This window comes from Zootermopsis nevadensis, unplaced genomic scaffold (genome assembly GCF_977971745.1).
Source record: "Zootermopsis nevadensis isolate Lab colony 2312 unplaced genomic scaffold, Znev_1.0 Znev_ptg000061l, whole genome shotgun sequence".
Classification (NCBI taxonomy): domain Eukaryota; kingdom Metazoa; phylum Arthropoda; class Insecta; order Blattodea; family Termopsidae; genus Zootermopsis; species Zootermopsis nevadensis.
The window spans coordinates 2,805,941-2,826,020 of NW_028259192.1; the positions used below are offsets into that span (position 1 = coordinate 2,805,941).

Below are 20,080 nucleotides of genomic sequence, written 5' to 3' on the forward strand. Positions count from 1 at the left end.
GAAAAAAAACACCAAAAACAAAATAAGAAAATCACAAAAATAATTAAGCAAGTACTGTATTTCAACAAATTACTGAATGTGTAGAATAACACCATTTACATCATATAAATCTTTCATTCTATGTATATTGAGCCTTTACAAACATTGACTTATTTTGAAGTTCAACCACTCACTACCTCTAACCATCCAAACCATTAAATAAAACATCCTCTCACTTCCATTTGAACGACCACCATATCAACGAAAAAAAATAATCTTGAATCCCTCCCAAAACAAAAATATCCTGGAAAATACACATTTATTTATACTGACAAAACGTGTTCTCATTCTTTATGTTTGCAACAACATAACAGATTATGACACTTTTATTATTCAAATTCATTTTTACATATTCACTTAAGGTGGGAAGAAGTGGGGAGGGGGGAGGGGGGTTTAAAACATACCCCATGTTATAAAAATCAACAGAGACAAAAAATCCTTATATATTAGAAAAAGTTTTCTTCTCATTGCTTGATATTTTATACACGCGCACAAAACAAATTCTTCCGGTAACAAATTACCGACAAGAAATTCACCTCATGGCTATGCAAGCTGCACTTCACAATAAAAATAAATTAAACTACCCGGCAACAATCATGTCCTGAGGATATCAACAAGGTGTGTTTGTTTTTCCCACTCTTCTGCTTTTACTACAATGTTTTACACTTATAACTCTAATGGATACCTTTGGTTACTCTGAAGGCATATTTTACTCTTAAGTTTAAAAACTAAACACAATTTGGCAGGTTGCAGTAAATAAATTAACTAAGTTACTGGGGATACTGGGAACGACCCGAGCACTGCGGGTCCCAACTTTTCGTTGGCTCGATCTATAGACATTCGGTAGGACTCCTTGGACGAGGGATCGGCCTGTCGCAAGGCCTCTACCTGTACACAGGACAGCACAACACAGAAAAACGCGGACAGACATCCATGGCTTGAGTGGGATTCGAACCCATGGTCCCAGCGACCAAGCGGCACAAGGCCCACGCCTCAGACCGCACGGCCACTGTGACCCCAAACTAAGTTAGAAAAAAGACAAAATTAGTGTTCTGAGATTTGAGATTCTCGTGGTTGTAAATATGATGGTTGTCTTCTGCGTTCTTGCACCATGTATTCTGAAAGAAGCTTTAATTAATCTTTACCAAACTAAGTGGTAATTATTTTGCTAGGCTTTGCTTTAAGAGCTATGGAAACATAAATAGAAGCATAGAACTTGTTAAAATTTTCCTTTTTGTGTATCATGCAACTTCAATTACAGAATTGAGACTGATGCAAGTTAAATATTAATTTAATTTAGAGATATACAAAGATAAACGAGGATGCAAGGATCCTGTTCATAATGTCGCCAACATCCTGTAAAGGAGATAGCGTAATAAAGAAGAAAGATAAACGGGAAAATTTTGTTTTGAGATATCTCAGTACAAAGATGGAGAGACCACAGAACACAAGTAGATCATTCCATGAGGAAAAGTTACTACATACTGCCATCAGCAGTTGATATGATGCACTCACACAGATCACATTAATTTACTGACGGCAGATTACAGTAATCTTTTTCGTTCAAAGGATTCCTCTTAGTTTTATCCATTGTATATGAAATTTATGAAGAAATATAATTTAATAAATTATTTCAAGGCAATTGGAGTACAAATGGTTAATGTTTGATATCGTAAACAAATGCAGTAATACAGAGCGAGGGGGGAAGGGGTTATGTCCTTACATGAGCAGATTCTATTTCATAATCATTTAATTTTGCAAACACATTCTGAGGCACTTTAAATCAGTACAGATGAACTACGTGAACAAAACAGCTACACTTAGGTTCTAAAGATATGAAAGAAATTAATATGGAGGTCCACATTCAATATTTATAAATATTTCATTCAGACAGGCAAATATAAAACACTACTTTGCTTTAAAACTTTGACAAATTTCACCAATATTTAAAAATGCTCCCAAAAAACTTGTATGTTCTACTAACATATTTCATTCCCTCTGCAAACTGCACAGACAATGAGTACCGAGGATTCAATCCACGGAGGTACGCAAGGTTCGAAGGTTAGACCTTAAATGTCTGAAATATGGAAAAATATGGCATTTTAAGTCATTTTGGTGGTAGAACTTACATTAACTCTGGTGAATGAACACTTACAGCTTTAATAATGAAATTTAGCTAAGACTCCAATGTGCATAGGCAAAGCATAAAATAAGTTGCAAGTCAGTGTATACTGTGTTTAAAAAATGTAATTCTTTAAACAATTAAGGCCAAATTTTATATGGTTCAGGGTTAGCCAAAAACATATGCTTCTTCTAAAGACACATTACAGGACAACACATAATTACTAATATTTTTACCAGGGCAGGGAAAAACAAGGGGGAATTTTTTTTTAAAAAAAAAGCAAACAAAACTGTTTTTATTCAGTTGCATAAAAGGACTTGCACTCTAAAGTACCTATTTTAAATCTTGGATCATGCCAGCTACCCTATTTAAATATTTCTATCTTGAATTTCCTCAGTCTCTCCAGCAAATTCCCCGATTGTACAGTAATAATAGAATGACCACGGCCCACACTTCACTGATTCCTTTCCTGTATCACATCAGCTCATTTTCTCATTCAATACAACGGACAAGATTTTCAACCTCTGATTATAAAATGTAGTTCAATTAATGCAACCTACTTCCACAAATGGTAACTTGGAACAGGAAGGTACATACTTTTATATCAGTAGAACAGTGGCGATGTTTGTCAATAACTTGGTTATTTATTTACTGCATTAATAAATAAATATTATGACTCAAAATAAGCCATGTGAAGCATATAGGTCGAAAAATACCTGCTATTCTTTCTTCTGTTTTTGCCTTTCACTGTGCCTGATTTAGTACACCCATACTTGTAATACAAGAAAATTACTTATGTTTTGAGAACTTATTAACCACTGAAAACTGATCCAGTTCTTGTCAATTTACCAGGCAAAGTGTACCTTGCAGTCTACAGAAAAAAGAAGACCTTTGCAAAAGCAGCAGTAGCCTTATGATCGTTATACAGAATTCACTGTTATAAAATTCAATATTTATTTCAGCATAGATATCCCACCAACGATGTACACTTCATTAAATCACAGCACAGCTGAATTAATATGTATACAAGATTACAATTATACAAACATTAGTTTCCTTGCAGACAAACTGGAATATCTTCCAGCATATATTCCATTCCTACACTTAATATAATGCTCACTGGTAACAACGGAAGATTTCAGGCAAAATTGTACACGACTACATAAAAACAATTTTGGACTGACAGTGTTTAAAACTATAATTCAGAACCCTTTTCTAGAAAAATAAATTCTAAGGGTGAGAAAACATTTTTAGAATTTATTTTTCTTACTCTGCTTACTACAAAGTAAATAATAATAATAATAATAGTATGACGATGAAGATGATAATTCAAATCAAACTGTTGAGAAAGAATTGCTACATGAAACTCGGGAACTGAACACAAAATGTTTCCGAGCAAAATTCAGTTTTATACGAATCTCAGCTGGAGACATTTGTAATTTATCATATTGAAATCAATTACAAAAAAAAAAAGGAACTTGAGAGAAAGAATTAAACTCGCATTTCTTTGAACCTCATTTGATTAAAATTACAACAGGGCTGTCCAACTCGAAACTTCAGAATTTCCACACACAAAAAAAATCAGAATATTCTGAATCACATACAGCAAAATCCTTAGCAAGGAAAAGTAATACTACACACAGACAGCATCTAGAATTTAAACGTTATAAGGAAAATAGCACGAGTTTCACTGAACTCTAAAGTGTGAGTACACAAGGTTTGAATACATTAATGCTGTTTACCAAAAATAGTATACGATTGTTTCTGACAAAAGAAATGCACTTTCTAAATAGTGTTCTAGCCCCATAATTGTACATATTCCCCTTCACAGCTTCAATGCACAGTGGCATATAAAAGTGAGTATGTATACAATCAAATGGATATGCAGAGTAAAGGTATTTGCAAATATTGGAACAATTTAAACCAACATTTACGATTCTTTCTGGGGTTCAAGATGCTTCTGTGCTTACACATCACAAAATTAAACCATAGGGGGGAACAGAGATGAAGCTTCCAGTTGCTATACCTCTGGGAAGGTAGACATTGGAACAAAATTAATGGATCCATAGCTGATCTGAATGCGGCGACAGACAAAAATCCTGACTGTGATAATTCAGCCCAATGTCAATTTAATTACCGACAGCTATCGCAGCTCATACTTGAAACTCAGTACTTCCAAAAATAAATCTGCTTTGGATATGAGACAACATATTAAAGCAAAATACCAAAGCAATGTCTTACTTTTAACTGTTACGATTCTCACCAAGCCAACCAGCATGCTGCATCACTAGTCGAACAGCCCTTATTTAACACACCTGTATACACAACAATATTTAAACATAAAACACAATTGGTGCATTTCTGATTGCACTTGATTTATTCTGAAATGTAATCTGTAGGGACAAAGACATTTCTGCTTTTAAAGTGCATTAACTTCGAACCGGGTTTGAGAAAACTTCGATAAACAAAAACAGAATGATACATTTTACCAAATAAAATACATGTCATTGCTAGGCACATTTCTTTAATTTTCATTACAAATTTTAACATTTTTCACTAATTACCTGGTGTTTATCACATGGCCTTAAATAATGAAGTCTTCAGGCCTGCAGAAAACAGGTTTAAGTTACATATATATATATAAAAAAAGGAGTAAGCACAGTATGCTAACAACACTTAACAGAACTTCCAATATGTACATTAACTTACAGTCATTTGTTTATAAAAAAAATTATTTTCCAGGATAATAATGTTCCAAAATTACTCATAAGCTTAAGGATTTCTCAAACCTGAAAATAATGATTTTTTTTTTTTTTTTACAAAAGCCATTCTGATCAAACTTTAATACAGGCTTGGATGATGTATTAATACATAGAGGGCATTGGGTGCTTCTATGTAAAGGAACAAACATCATGGAACACTTTGGAAACATTAATGGATATGTGAAAACCCTGTCACGTGCTACAGTGAGGTATAATAGGCAACACCGGGTTCAACCACTGTGATACTATTGGGATTTCCTTTCGTGTCACGAATTTCAGAGGCAGTAAGTAGATGTAACATCTTAAAGACGTAAAACTGAAAAGCTAAATACCGCTCCAAATCATTAAAAATAAGTGTAACCGTTTACTTCAGAAGCGTTCGGGTTTAAAAAAAAAAGGATGCTACTGGTGATTTCATTCGTTTTCAATCACAAATTTGGTATTTTAACTGCAGAAGTGCCATGCAAAATTTCAATTACCTACATCACGAGACCTCATGAGATAAGATTTGCCCACGGAAGACACAGGACATGATGGAAATTCAACACACATGCAAATAGATGCATTACTGCAGAAGCAAATTTTATAAACAAATATTTGCATGCACACTCTATTGGGCACATGCATATTCATTAAAGGAATAAATTCCTCAAAATAAATTTCAAAGAATGTTCTCTAAATTTAAGTCACAGAAAATTTCATAAGGCACTCCAATGGGAAGACAGGATGAGAGAAATGACCAGCTGCATGTCACACTTGCAAAGTCTCTGAAACATCGACCGTAAACCTTTTCCTGGAGTATTTTGCGACATTCACAATTACGGGTCCTCTATCGCTGTAAACAAGACTCCAGAGAGACAAACTATAAATATCATCTTGGACTCCTTTATTTAAATTTTCTGTTGTATACTCGTCTTTTATTCACTGCAGTGATCAGACACCCATATTTTTCAGACCTAAATACAACTTCCTCAAGATTAATAATTAATACACCAGTATTTTAATTAACAATATGAGATTCCATTACTTGTAATGGTACTGCAACCCACCGGGAAATCTTCCATCAATAAACCACTATAAATCTCACAATTGCCTGAAGGAGGCAAAATATCAGAAACTATTATAATATTTTAAGATGCAAATACCTAGTCTATAAGTTACCACTTGCAAATGCCCTTCTGTAGAAGAAAAATCTGACAAAGAAAACCATAAAATATTGTAATTGAATTTGTCTGTTTGTAAAGGACTTTACCGAGTTCAATCATGTGCTGATGAGCATGGGATGATGCAATTCATTTGACAGGAAAACATTTCCAAATTTCTGACAGATAGTACACAACACATTGCCTCTCGTGATATCTGTATGAATATAACGGGCTAATTTTCTCAAACATCTGTGGGCAGATGAGGTACAGTTTTTAATATTATAATGCTTAGGTGATTAGCATGTGGAATCTATAAGAAGGCAATGAGCATGTTATGGAAAAACTACAAGCAAGCAAAATGGAAACCAAGACTTGGTAATACAAACAAGATCCAAACCAAACACTTGCATCGCAGAGGGGTCATCATATAATTCATTATTTCACCAAACAAATATAATAAATTAGACCTTTCTAAAGACACTTGCAGCAATCCTCTAAAAAATATATACAAAATTAAAAATGTATCTTCCAGACTTCAAAGTAAATATGTTAAAAGAATTTCACAAAACAAAATAAAAGTTTATTATTTACAGTCCAGGTAAATAAAACCACAATATGTAATCGTACAATGTTTAAAAATGCAAACATACATCCATGTCCCAGCCAGGATTTTGAACCTGGAATGCAGCAACTGCCCACAAGCTATCACAATGGCCATTACGCAACATTCCACCCACAGCTTCAAATGTACACAAACAGAAATTCAACATAAAAACGCAATCAGTTATGAGAAAGGTAATTTAAAATAGAAAATGACCGTTTGCATTATTAATTAATAACTAAAATGAAATGTCGAATTGTAGCAATTCCTTTACGTGGCTTAGTGACTCAGCAAGAATCTATTACGTACTGTTCTACAGTCCCAAAAACAATGCAGCATGCTAGCAACATGCAAATCCTGATAAACCAATCATGCTGACACTCTTTCAAACCAGGAAGACTGATATGCTGTGTCACAAGACTTAATTAATAACAGGTAATTGGCAGCCTCCATCATCAGGTAATGAGACTCTCATCACCCTGAGGATGGATGCAGTAAGCACCTCTGAACAACAGTAAACTTCAACCAGACTACACAGCACAACTCAAAGGTGGTTTAGTTTTATCAACAACAAACAATGAAATTCAGCGTTAAAAAATCGACTTTCTTTGCAGTAAAGTCTCAAATTTTTGTTCCGACAGCCTTCCTGAACTCTGCCAGACGAGCAACGAGGCAGATTCTGCCACTCCTGATGACACATTAACAACTCACTAAGGCACTGTTTCCCAAACTTTTTCCTTCATTACCCAAAAGCACTTATCAGAAAGTCCTTTTTACCCAATGTTGGTAAAACACGAACTGCACAGAAAACATATATGACAAGTGAAGAGAGATCGGTAAAAAATAGGAATCAAACAATAAGTTTGATGCGACGTCTTTATTTTAAACAACTCTAAACATTTTAGCAGCCACAAAAAATTTGGTAATTATTCACCATGAATATTTCACCACCCAGGTCCCAGCTAATGAGTACGCCACTGCTCCATCTTATTTACTAGTTCCGCAAAATTGGGAGCAATTAGAGGCAGCAACCTCACATCGTATTAGGGGTTCAGCAAACAATTTCGTTTTGTCCCCTTTATGAAGGCAAGAGTGGAAAATCCTACTTCACACATGTAGGTGTAATGTGTATTCCGAGGTGTGTCGTTTTTTTATTTGTAGTGTTCTGTCTGACGACAGGTCCATATATCATGAACAGGATCCTTCCAACCTCTTCAGTTTGTAAGGGACCTGCTCATACATATATACATTCTTGGCAGAGATGATCAGAAGTGGTTTGCCATTGCCTTCTTCTGTGTGTGAGTGGAGTAATTGTTGGGATGCCACGGAGAAACCGGGGAAGCCCCCGGAGGAAAACTCTGTGATGCCTAGACCACGGCCTTGCCCAACACAAGTTATAAATTTGAGCACCACCGGAAATTGAACCCGGGACCCCAGGCTTACAAGGCTAGTGTTCTGACCGCTAGACCACCGTGACAGTTGGTGTGTCATTACCCGAAGAAAAACCACTTTTACCCATTTTTGGGTAATTTACCCAGGTTTGAGAAGCAGAGTGAGAAACAGAAAATGATATTCAGAGGACATCCATAGTGGATTTGGATGCAATGCCTGTACTGCACAAAATTCCAATTCAAAAACCTGATTCAAGTGCAAATAATATCCAAATAATAATAATAATAATGACAACTGCACTACAGAAGAAGCAGGAACATGCATCTGTTTACACATAGTGGGAGATACGAAGAGCAGTCGGAAAGACGGTGTAAAGTTGTCAGCTCCTTCCAACTAATTGGGCTGTTACAGAGATTACAAAAACAAATCTGGCCATTATTTTGGACTCAAGGAGATGTCTTCATCTTACAATTTTGAATTTTAAATTACTTTCTTATCCTGTTCAAGGTCATTACATAATACGCATATGGTAGGCTGAAATGCGCAATAAACTAAAGTAACACACCGTACACTTCAGTCCACCTGTTAAAATATTTTAATACAGAATGACACAACCAAGTTCCCGTTATCAACGTATGTCTTGAATTCTTTTCAGTCCTAAAGGTAACAAGACAGAACAGAGACAGCCACGGACAGTGATGTGCAATGCAAGCCACACTTTGTATAAATTTATTTTCACAAATTATTCAGATCTTACACAGGCAAGATGCTACCTACAAAAGTAATGAAATCAATCAACAGCTGCACAGCAGAAAATCAGCCAACTGATACACTTACGGTACAATGCGTACGTTAATATTAATTTGCCTTCACTCAGACCACTGATCAACAGACGTATTAATATATATTAAATCTTGTCCGTCTAATCGCAATAAATTCTTATTAAATATTACAATAATTAACATTTAAAATATTTAAAATATCAAATGATGTTCTTTATCGAAATATTCGATTTACATTAGACCATCATCGAATATTTCGATAAAGAACATCATTTGATATTTTAAATGTTAATTATTGTAATATTTTAATATTTAATAAGAATTTATTGTGATTAGACGGACAAGATTTAATATATATTTATTATATCACAATATGACGCAACTTTACCATTTCAGACGTATTAATGTTAAAAATTGAGGAACTGAACTTGTCTTCCATATTAGCAACTGAAAACCAACAGAACAAAGGAGGAAAAATACTGTTCTCTAAACTGTGGCTAAAACAATCTTTATTACAGTTAAAATTCTCCCTGCTGCCATCTTCACATAAACGGAGCAAAACTTGTAATACAGAGATCAACTACAGAACCGAAAGCCAAAACCACTAGCAAGTTTAAGACATGCATTTTACACCTATGAATTACCAGGAAATGTTGCAAGTGTACAGCCCCAGATATGCCAGTTCTGTCAAACAGAATTGATGTCACTTTGTTAAAAGGAGAGATCACTTACTGCAGTGAAGAAATCATGCAAAGACAACAGGTCCCAATGACTACGTACGATACCCATAGCCCACCAATTTTTCATACCATCAATGGAATGTAATAAAATTACTTATCCTGACAGTTTTATCCATTTACAAATTAAATGTATCATTTTTACATTTACAGCAGAATATAATAAGAACAGAGTACAGAATCTGTCTGAAGTTCGTGTACTTCCATAAATCTGATTTTTTTAACCATTTTCACAGAGAGCATTTTTGGAGCAATCATTTCATATGCAGGGCAAAAGCAATTCACATAGTACTATTTTCTCTTATGATAAGTGATACAAATCAAGAATTCACTGCGTGATGGAAATTTGTTACCTTACGAGCAACCTTCCCAATTTTATTACACTCTTTTGATGAAAACAGGTCAACAGAGACAATTATCTTAATTTGCATGAACAACTACTTTTATTTTGATACACTATATACTTTCTTTACTAGCACTAATGAAAGAACAAAGCGATTGGTAATTTTTTGTAAGAGTTCTTCATGTTTAAAAAAAATTATAAGCTTAACATGAGCACAGCTCAGTTCAGTCTGAAATTATCATCTATGAAATCAACAGATGCAGCACAATACCGATTTCTATGAGCAGCATCACTGATGATTTATCTACAAGAGTATTTCCCAACCAGGGTTCCACAAGAAATCATGGAATGAATAAAGAAATAAATAATTCTGAAATACTGCAAAATTTCCAAATATCCCTCAAAATATCATGGGAATTTTTGTCCAGCAATTGGCAATGCTGCAGTAATCTCCTTTTAGCTGTCTTGTGTTTGCCAAAAATTTGGCCAAGAATTCAACATTTGTACAAAAAGAAACCCTTATATTGATTTTTGACGTGAACTTTATATTTTGATATTAAAAAATTATAAATTTAAAAAAAGACAGAAGAAATTCAATTTTTTTTCTTCTTACAATGGAAGCCGACTTTGCAAATAGTTTCTTGACAATAATTTAGCACTAATTGAATTGCGCTCCCCACTATCAACTTTTTCTGGCCTGTAAACGTTTTCATAGGTTGGCATTCCTCAGGATATGAAAAATTATTTTGGGGGTTCCTCAACAGGAAAAAGGTTAGGAAACACTGATCAACACTACGAAAACAAACTGCTGCTTTACAAAAATTTTGAGACATTAATACAAGCCTTCAAAATAGTACTGGTCAGAAATCTGACATCAAAAATCATAAGTTACCTCAAATACCATTAATCAGTCACAAAAACACATTTTCAAAAAGGAAATAATCAACATATTTACTCAGTACTACTTTCCACGATCATCGTTCCAATTACGGGTAGAGCTGTCCGGATGATGACACATTTCGTGGTTAGTCAATCAATTCTGCGACTTTAATCTACATGTGGTACCTAAAATTAAACCTCAATGCAAATGTGAACTCAACAGCAGCGCTAGACTGAGGCTCAGGAGGGGATTTAACTGTTCTGCATGCGAAGAAGCGAAAGCCAACCCGGAACCCAAACCATCAAAATTGACTATTTTTGTTGCTATATTGCTATAAGATTAATGAACCAACTTTTTATAATATCAAAAGACTACTACAGTATTTCATTATTGCTAACACGCATCGAATGTCTCAATATTATATAATTCGCATCACATGCCACGGACCAAAACTTGGAAGGTCACTACTGAAAAATCTACAAAATAGGTCAAGGAGATTTTATGGATGTTATTTATGATGCAAGGAAAGCATTGTAAAAACAAGTTGTGTGGTCCAACAGATATCCTTTAGTCTTCAAATAAAGATTATATAAATTACGCCTTTTCATTTGCCAAAAATGAAGCATGTTCCTGTACCTGTGAAACATCCAGTTAGTACATGGAACTCCATATTCAGTATTTGTTTGAGAAATCCTCACACTATGATTCTCCGCCTCAGATTCATAATATTATATTCTGAATAAAAAAAATCATACGTTATGTGTTATACGCATCAAAGTACCCATCCTGTTAATGTGTAATTTTCTACGTACGGCAGCTACCATGTATTATTCTTAACAGATGGCCTGCCTTAAATATACCAACATTTCTGTTCTGAAATAAAAGACGCACACACACAGACAGTCTTAATAATCTTCAAGGAAACCCTCGACAAATACAACTGACCAATTTGTGTTACTGAAAAGTTGAACAAAAATACAACTTTGAAAATTAAAATATTGTTTTACATTATCCATCTTTCATGAAATGATATTACTGCATTTATTTGAAAGGCCAAAATAATGTCTAGTTACAAATCGAACATACCGATGAATTCGTATTAGACGAATATAAAGCTCACACTCTGCGCAATAAAATACATTTATAAACTACTTCAGCAGCAAAGGTTTCAAGGGCTGTTTGTTATATATATATATACAGAGAATGACTTGGAACTGTATGCTGTATCTAAGTCTAAATTTAATATTTTACCTACTGGAGTCACACTGGAAATGGGCATTCATCACATTTTAAGAAATAATGGACTTGTGAACGTGTGTGTAGGGAAACTTAATGACGCGGCTCCTGTCAAGAAATGAATAAAGACTGCTACGAAGGCAGAACACAAGGCATCATGGTGGACTTGGCCAGCAGTTGTCCATTTAACACCAAACTTTTTTTTTAAACTTGTCCTGTAACTTCAAATGCAATGTTTAATGTGCAATTATAGTGAAGTGTCTATGACTGTTGGTTTTCTGAATCCTCTTCTCTGTCAAGTTGCCATCAGTGGTGGGATTATGTGCAGACTTCTGGCAGGAAGGGAAAACACAAGCGATTTCAAACTGATCCTCAGCCTTATCATTTTACTGTTTTCAGTTACATAAGCCGTGATCGTTTATGGGTAGGTGAATCCATCGTGACATCATGGGGTGAGCTAGGTGGTGCTGGACGCTTGCAATGACGAGCAAACTCATTGGCAATGAATGAACTCAGTTCCAATGAGCGTTGACGCCTAGCTAAGCCCACTGTAGAATCTAAAACAGAATATGGAATTATTTCTGCCAATAATTATACAATATTTTTCAAGTCCCCATCTGTAGAACGCTGGGAGAGATCCCACAGTCAGACATTAATCCCAACTCATCCCAGTCAGGGCAGCACGAGAAGACAAATTAATCTGTTCAATGGCATCTCTTGTGAGGCCTAACCCAACATAAGAATATCACTTGTAATGTTTAAATTTTGTAAGTATAATTATATTCTTTATCTCTTAGCCAGGTAATCATGTCTTTGAAGTCAATGTCAGAATGTGATTAACAACAAAAAACCTGACTTTCAGATTTTCCTAATGAATATAGGTTGTTCACAGCAAATGCCTATACCAGAATTTCTACAACTGTTGTCCACAGACTACTTTTGAACCCAATAGTACCAATGAAACCACAAACCAAAGGAGTGCATGTAGCACACAATGCATGATTTCTATACTGCATGTAAAAACAAAAAAGCCCTCTTGATGAAGCATTCGACTCCTCGCTGGTTGTACAGCAATTCCTCACCAAGAAAAGCATTCCCGTCACCGTACTCTCCGGATCTCGCTCCGAGCGACTTCTGGCTGTGTAAGATTTGAGGTTTTCACAGCGGTGAGTATGAAGATTTCTGTCTTCTGGGTTGTTGCGCTGTGTAGTCTGGTAGATGTTTACCAACGTTTCAGAGGTCATACTGCCTCCATCATCAGGGCGATGAGTATGAAGATTTCTGTCTTCTGGGTTGTTGCGCTGTGTAGTCTGGTAGATGTTTACCAACGTTTCAGAGGTCATACTGCCTCCATCATCAGGGCGATGAGTATGAAGATTTCTGTCTTCTGGGTTGTTGCGCTGTGTAGTCTGGTAGATGTTTACCAACGTTTCAGAGGTCATACTGCCTCCGTCATCAGGGCGATGAGTATGAAGATTCCTGTCTTCTGGGTTGTTGCGCCGTGTAGTCTGGTCGATGTTTACCAACGTTTCTGAGGTCATACTGCCTCCATCATCGGGGCGATGTCTTCTGGCTGTTCCCTACTCTGAAATGGGCCTCAAGGGGACGCATTTCGCGACCATGGAGGACATCACATCGAATGTGATGGCCAAACTCCAGAAGATTCCAAACGAAACCTTCCGCCGGTGCTTCCAACAATGGCAGGATCGATGGAGCAAGTGTGTGTGTGCGCAAGGGTCCTACTTTGAAGGTGATTAGGTAAGCGTTGCCATATGTCCTACCATTACAGTGCTATACCACAATTCCGGGAACTTTTAGACTGCCCCTCGTATTTCAAGCTCCGCTTACATGTTTTATGCTGCATAGTAAACCTGAATTTTTCACTTCTATCTATTGTAGAGCTAATGTGTCAACAGAAGTGTTTGAAAATGTGTCTGTAATTTCTACTTCTGAAGTAGAATAATCATTTTGAGACTCTTCAAAAGAAATGTATTCTACTTCACCATCACAGTTGAAGTTGATTACACGCTGCACACAAAATGAAATGTTTGTCACATCCGTGAACACAACTATTTGAACGAATCTTCCAAATACAATATATAAGCACTGTGACAAACAGATACAAAGTAAAAACAAAAATAAAATCAGTTAATGTTTACAGTGAACTACCGATTACTGGATCCATCCAGCGAGCACCAGCTCAAATTATTGCTCAGAATAAAATAAACGGGGATAATAATTCACAGCTGTTTCATAAAAACTACTATGAATTAGCTTCGGATGATACATACAAGACACAATTTTATACCCAAATCAATTTAGAACAAGGGAAGTCATTAATAATCTGAACATACAAACACTGCCAGCACCTCAGACTAGAATCTTAGTCTTTCGTGACATGAAAGATGACCGACCTCATCATAAATATTATATTTTAGTTTATATAATTTTTAGGAATAACAATATCTGGAATTCTAAGTACTAAGAATTAAAAATCAGATACTCCCAAGAAACACAACTCACTTGAAAGTGCCAAAGCTTCCCGAAAAGTATGCAGGTTGTCATCAGCATTATTACACGCGGTGTCCACACTGGCATGGTGGTGCAGATCATGGTGGTGTGCTTCCATTTGATGGGAATTGGGGGAACCATGACGCTCTGCAAGCAACATCCTTGGCCGAGGCGAATTTCTTTACATACAAGAGAAAAATATTTTTTGTATCAACATCAAAATATTACCACTGGTTTCTTTTTTTGTGGAACTCCACATTTCAGTTATACTGCATTTGGCTAGGATCTGACTACCTTGTCTTCCAAAGTTTTTGTAAGCTCCTTTAGGAAATCCAGTCCATATTTCACTTCCTTAACAATCTCATTATTATCCTTCCATCTACATCTATATCTAGCAAGTATATCAACAAGTTTACTAACTGAATGTTTTTTTCTACAAAAAAAAATTCACGTGAACAATTGCATTGCAGGTACAAATGAATTGTTGGAAAGCTAGACTCAGACATTTTCCTTTCATTCAATTAAACATCAAAAAGTGCGAAAATGAACTCATAATCTTAATTGCATCTGTATTTTATATTATGTAAAACTTCTTGAATTACATGCCATATCTAAGAAAATCCAGTTAAGTTTGAGCTCCACATTAAAGGTAGGTTTCTAGTTGACAAATAAAAACAACAACTACTGCTTGATAGCTTTTACTGTAGAACAGCAACGCCATATTTTACTGGAATCTGAGCTGTAGATTCAGAGATGGAACATGCTGGCAGATGACATCCCCATTGTGTATTCACTTTATGCATAGAACTTACATAAACTGGAAACATGAACAATGACAGTTGATCACTCTTCAGTACCCCTGCTTCCACTTCAACAAAGTTCTGTTTATGAAGGTAAAATCAGACAAAGATTACGGCTACAACAAGACAAACCAAAAGAATCTGTAACAATTTTTCTTATTTCATTAATGTTAAATCGTGGCCAATAATGTTGATGCTATGGGCAAACCGCGTTTGAGAAGCCTGTCAAATCAGAAACACGCGAGACAAACATGTGGAAAACATGTAAGACTTGAGGTTCTCACAGCGGTGAGTATGAAGATATCCGTCTTCTGGGTTATTGCGCTGTGTAGTCTGGTCGATGTTAACCAACGTTTCAGAGGTCATGCTGCCTCCGTCATCAGGGCGCTGATGACGGAGGCAGTGTGACCTCTGAAACGTTGGTTAACATCGACCAGACTACACAGCGCAATAACCCAGAAGACGGATATCTTCATGTGGAAAACAGCTACCATATGGTGCCTCTCACAGATTAAAAAAAAGTAACACTGTCCCATTACGTGCTACGTAGGCACTTGGAGGGAAAGGACCCTATAGCTCCTACTCAATCTTAACCTCGGCACTAGACGGGGGGCGAGTGGTCAGCATCACGCCCTGGCCGTGCTTTACCCCTGGGTAAGGACCCCGGTACCCATTGGATAGGAGGCTGGGTGGGCCCCAGTCAGTCTGGATGCAGAGGTTAGAGCAAAAATCCTCAAACCCCAGTCATCCAGTCCGTAGTCACTAAACTGTCTAAAAACAAAACAGTTGAACACTTCAGGGAGCTGTTGCACATGAAACCAAACACGGTAGAGACATAAGTGACAAGCAGAAACAAAGCAGGTAATTTGTGCAATCTTTCCCTCTGACCACAGACCAAACTCAATGTTAGCAATGAGACGAGGAACTCTCGCTTCACAAACATCCTAGATTTTCTAACATCGTCAGAAAGGAAAGGTGCTGCGTGCAGGTAAAGTTATACATCAACGATAAAACAGCAACTTTACATACTTCAGGGGAGGTGCAGAGAATGTAGAAACAAATATCACAACAAATAATATCATCACACATGGAACTGCAGGATCTATACTTTACTTCACTACATAATGGACGTGACAAGCAACACTGAATTACAAGATGCAAACTGAGGTCAGAATTAACATAAATATGGTACATTTAAAAACCAGGTAAAGTTTTGCAGACTATTTTTAATGACCACTGCATGCCAGGAATATCAAGGGCAAACAAAATCTGTGCAGAATTTGACCTAACAAAGAGTAAATGACAACTCTTAGGCCAGACAGAACAGCATGTAACAAGCAACAGCCTGGCAAGTTCCAATATGGCTGCGAACATCAGACACTTCGCTGTGCATTGGTGCCAGAAAATTAATATGCAAAATAGATGTGATGTTCACCTGATTAATCAAAGTTTATGGGGAATTTCATCATTTATATTGGCAGAATCTTGATTGAACTTCATAAATTTAAACTTCCTTATTATATTTTGCCACTGCAATTCATTTCTACAGCTACAGCATTCCGCCTTGCGGTTGTGCGCATGCTCCTGTGCATGTGTGCTGGTACCATGACCTTGACTCAAACAACATCACTCAGAATATAGAGCAAATTTTACTGCAAAGTGGGGTATCGCTCATGCACTCACACAAGCATGGCCACTTCCATAATAAATCACGTGTCTTATCTTATTTTGTTCTTTCATGTGCTCTTCTGTCCCACCACACCCTAAGAGAAATAATCAGCATCAAGAGTGTCAGTCCAGTGTGGAACACACAAAGTGTGCACAGCGCAATATCACCCATCCGTACACAGCAACCAGCCTTTCGGCTTTCAACCACACAAATAAAATTAAAGCAATTTATACTGTGAGTTAGGTGGTGGAGAAAACATCTACCCACCTTAAAAGTTACAGTGGTTCCGGAGAATTTGACGTAAATACGTCTCTGTATTTAAATTATATTTACGTCTCTGTAATGTAATGTAATTGAAAGTTATTTATTTATTTATTTAGTGTTCTGTCTGACGACAGGTCCATATGAACAGGATCCTTCCATCCTTTTCTCGGACTGGGACCTGTTCATGTACGTTCTTGGCAGATGATCCAGAAGTGGTTTGCCATTGCCTTCTTCTCTGTGTGTGAATGGAGTAATTGTTGGGATGCCACGGAGGAAAACTCCGTGTTGCCTAGACCACGGCCTTGCCCAACACAAGTTATAAATTCGGGCACCGCCGGGAATCGAACCCGAGACCCCAGGATTACAAGGCCAGCGTTCTAACCGCTAGACAACCGTGGCATTGAAAGTAATGTAATGTTATCTTCAATGTCATCCATCTTGTTACGAAAGCGGATTGTTGACGGCAGTAATGTAACACAACAATGCCGAGTAAACAGATGACATTTCTTAGGTAATATAACAATGCACACAAGCTGAACATTGTTGTCGGTCCATATTTACACTTTCTTGTCTTACACATTTTTCTGTCACTTTTTCATAACGCTTTTTTGCGGAATGACACTGACCCTTCCATATAGACGTATTTACGTCAAAAAACCAGCATATTACAAAATGTATATCATTACTAGCTTCTCAAGAAGGAATCTGCTCCAGGAAGTCAGAGTTGTCATATGTCATACAATTCAATAATCTGATATGAATTTCTTTATGTATGTTTTAATTAAATATTTTACTTAATTGTATAAATTTTGGTGGCATTATTCGAATAAGTAAAAGTGTCACAAATATTTCCAGCAGTACAATGCACTAGCACAAGCAGAAAATTCATTGCAGGAAGTACCGACTGTATTCAAAGAATGAATAATCAGCAGAAAACAACAGCCATCATATTTCCTAGATGTGAAAGTATGTAACTTTTATCTGGGTGGAAACTAAAAAATTAAAGTCTACAGAAATCCATACACTGTGAAGGCTTTACGTGTTGAAACCAAGAACATCACTGAAAACGTTTTCAACCACAACTTCCAGTCAGATCATGCAATGGCACAACTTTCTCACACTTCACAAGCCACCAAATAGCCAGCACCATCATTCTACAGAAAGATCACAAAGGACTGAACCCCTGTTTGTCTCTTTGCGGGTAATACTTTGCAACATAAGAATATATTAGCTATTGAAACAAATTACACAGAACGAAACAATACATTTATACAAATGTATTCCTCTCAAAAGTGACATGTCATAATAATCCTACACTGAAATCATTTAGTTAAAAGAAAGATTATATCAAGGGAAAATTTAAACTGAGCAACTTCAAAGTCTCATGTCTAAATTTATATGAAATTCTCTTTGACTATGTAATTATGAACTTCTTGTCATATTTATAGCCACAAAAAACAAAATTATGGCTAAATCACAGTCTTATTCCAAAGTTTATGCACTTATAACTTTCAAATGTTTCAATCACATTACTTTCAAATAAAATCACAACCATGTCAAAACTGTAAATTTCAATGAACCCAAGAAAATATAAAGCCTCTGATAAATTTAAATTCATTATTTTTCAGCATAAAATAATGTGTTCTGCAACAGTTGTAACATATGTGATGCTGACTCCTCTTGAAGATGACTCTGAACAAAGACATGCAAGTATATGAACTGCGAAAGGTTTTTAATCACCTATGATGATGGGGTCGTGGTGGTGGAGATTTTCCTGCTAAATAAGCCAACAGATCCTCCCGCCGAATATGTCTACGTTTTTTACGTGCCCAACTAAGAATTTCTTTGTTCCGCCGCTGGTAGCCACACTGAATGCCCAATTCACTTGTACGCCGAATAGCATCTGAAGAGTCTGAAACATAAGAAAGTAAAGTAATATTCTGACTTGAATTTGGTTCCAACATTAGCCAATTTGTGGTCTTTCAAACTTCCTCCCATCACTGAAGGTCATTTCCTTCACACGACAATTTTAATTTTTACAATAAACATTTACCTTTATATAAAGACGTTACGGTACCAGCGGCTGTTTGAAAAGGTACCCACAACGACACACCCTGAAGTCGGTCTGAAATTTTTGTGAGAAAAAAAAGGATAGCAGTGGTAAGTGATCAATAGCTACAACACAAAATGGAAGAAATTGGCAGACATTTTAGGAGTCATTTTTAAATAAGGAGCGTTTGCATATTAACGATTTTTCACCTTTGTACAACTGTGCTATAGATGTAGCAGTGTTCTGAAAAGAAAACCACACTTTTTGAAGTGCCAAGTCTCGTTCACTTTGAAGCTGCCCTTCATAGTCAGGTTCACTTTCAAGATGTTGAACGCATTGTTGCTCCCAATTAGTTATCCAAAAATCTACAATTGGGTCATCTTCTTTGTCCCTATCTTCATTCATCTTATATCACAAAGTCTTATTAATCGGCCCCACCGTACTACGTTATGTAAACGACAATGACGGCTCTACTTTCGGGAACTGTCCAGCTGACGACACCGCTCCACCACCACCAAAATCATGAAGGTGAGTTCACTTTCATCACAAATTCCCACACAGCCTGCTGGGAACACGATTTGCAGTCTAGGAAACATTTGGCGAACAACTTTCATCTATCCTATAAATCTTCAATCTGCTTGTATTACACTCTCGTCTATTGTGCTGCCATCTCTAATTGATAGGTATCAAATACTGATTGTGCCTCGTAATTTACATTTATTCTTTACAGCTAATTCAACAAACTGA

General features: G+C 36.4%; 1 protein-coding gene across 1 annotated transcript; it reads right to left on the reverse strand.

Annotated features, from left to right (window-relative positions):
* Positions 1-40: 40 nt before the first annotated feature.
* Positions 41-19,905, reverse strand: LOC110840423 (HUWE1-associated protein modifying stress responses). Its single transcript, XM_022085464.2, has 5 exons — positions 19,543-19,905; positions 19,337-19,408; positions 19,024-19,195; positions 14,563-14,729; positions 41-12,596 (listed from the first exon to the last, which is right to left on the reverse strand). Exons 1-5 carry the CDS (start codon positions 19,736-19,738, stop codon positions 12,439-12,441), a joined length of 765 nt encoding a protein of 254 aa, XP_021941156.1. The 5' UTR covers positions 19,739-19,905; the 3' UTR covers positions 41-12,438.
* Positions 19,906-20,080: the final 175 nt, after the last annotated feature.

Excerpts from the sequence above, each read along its gene's own strand:
- LOC110840423 (XM_022085464.2), bottom strand. The coding sequence starts at position 19,738 with ATGAATGAAGATAGGGACAAAGAAGATGACCCAATTGTAGATTTTTGG. Across the intron at positions 19,409-19,542 it reads TATAGCACAGTTGTACAAAG|ACCGACTTCAGGGTGTGTCG; the intron begins GTGAAAAATCGT and ends CAAAAATTTCAG. Across the intron at positions 12,597-14,562 it reads GGAAGCTTTGGCACTTTCAA|ATTCTACAGTGGGCTTAGCT; the intron begins GTGAGTTGTGTT and ends ATTCTGTTTTAG.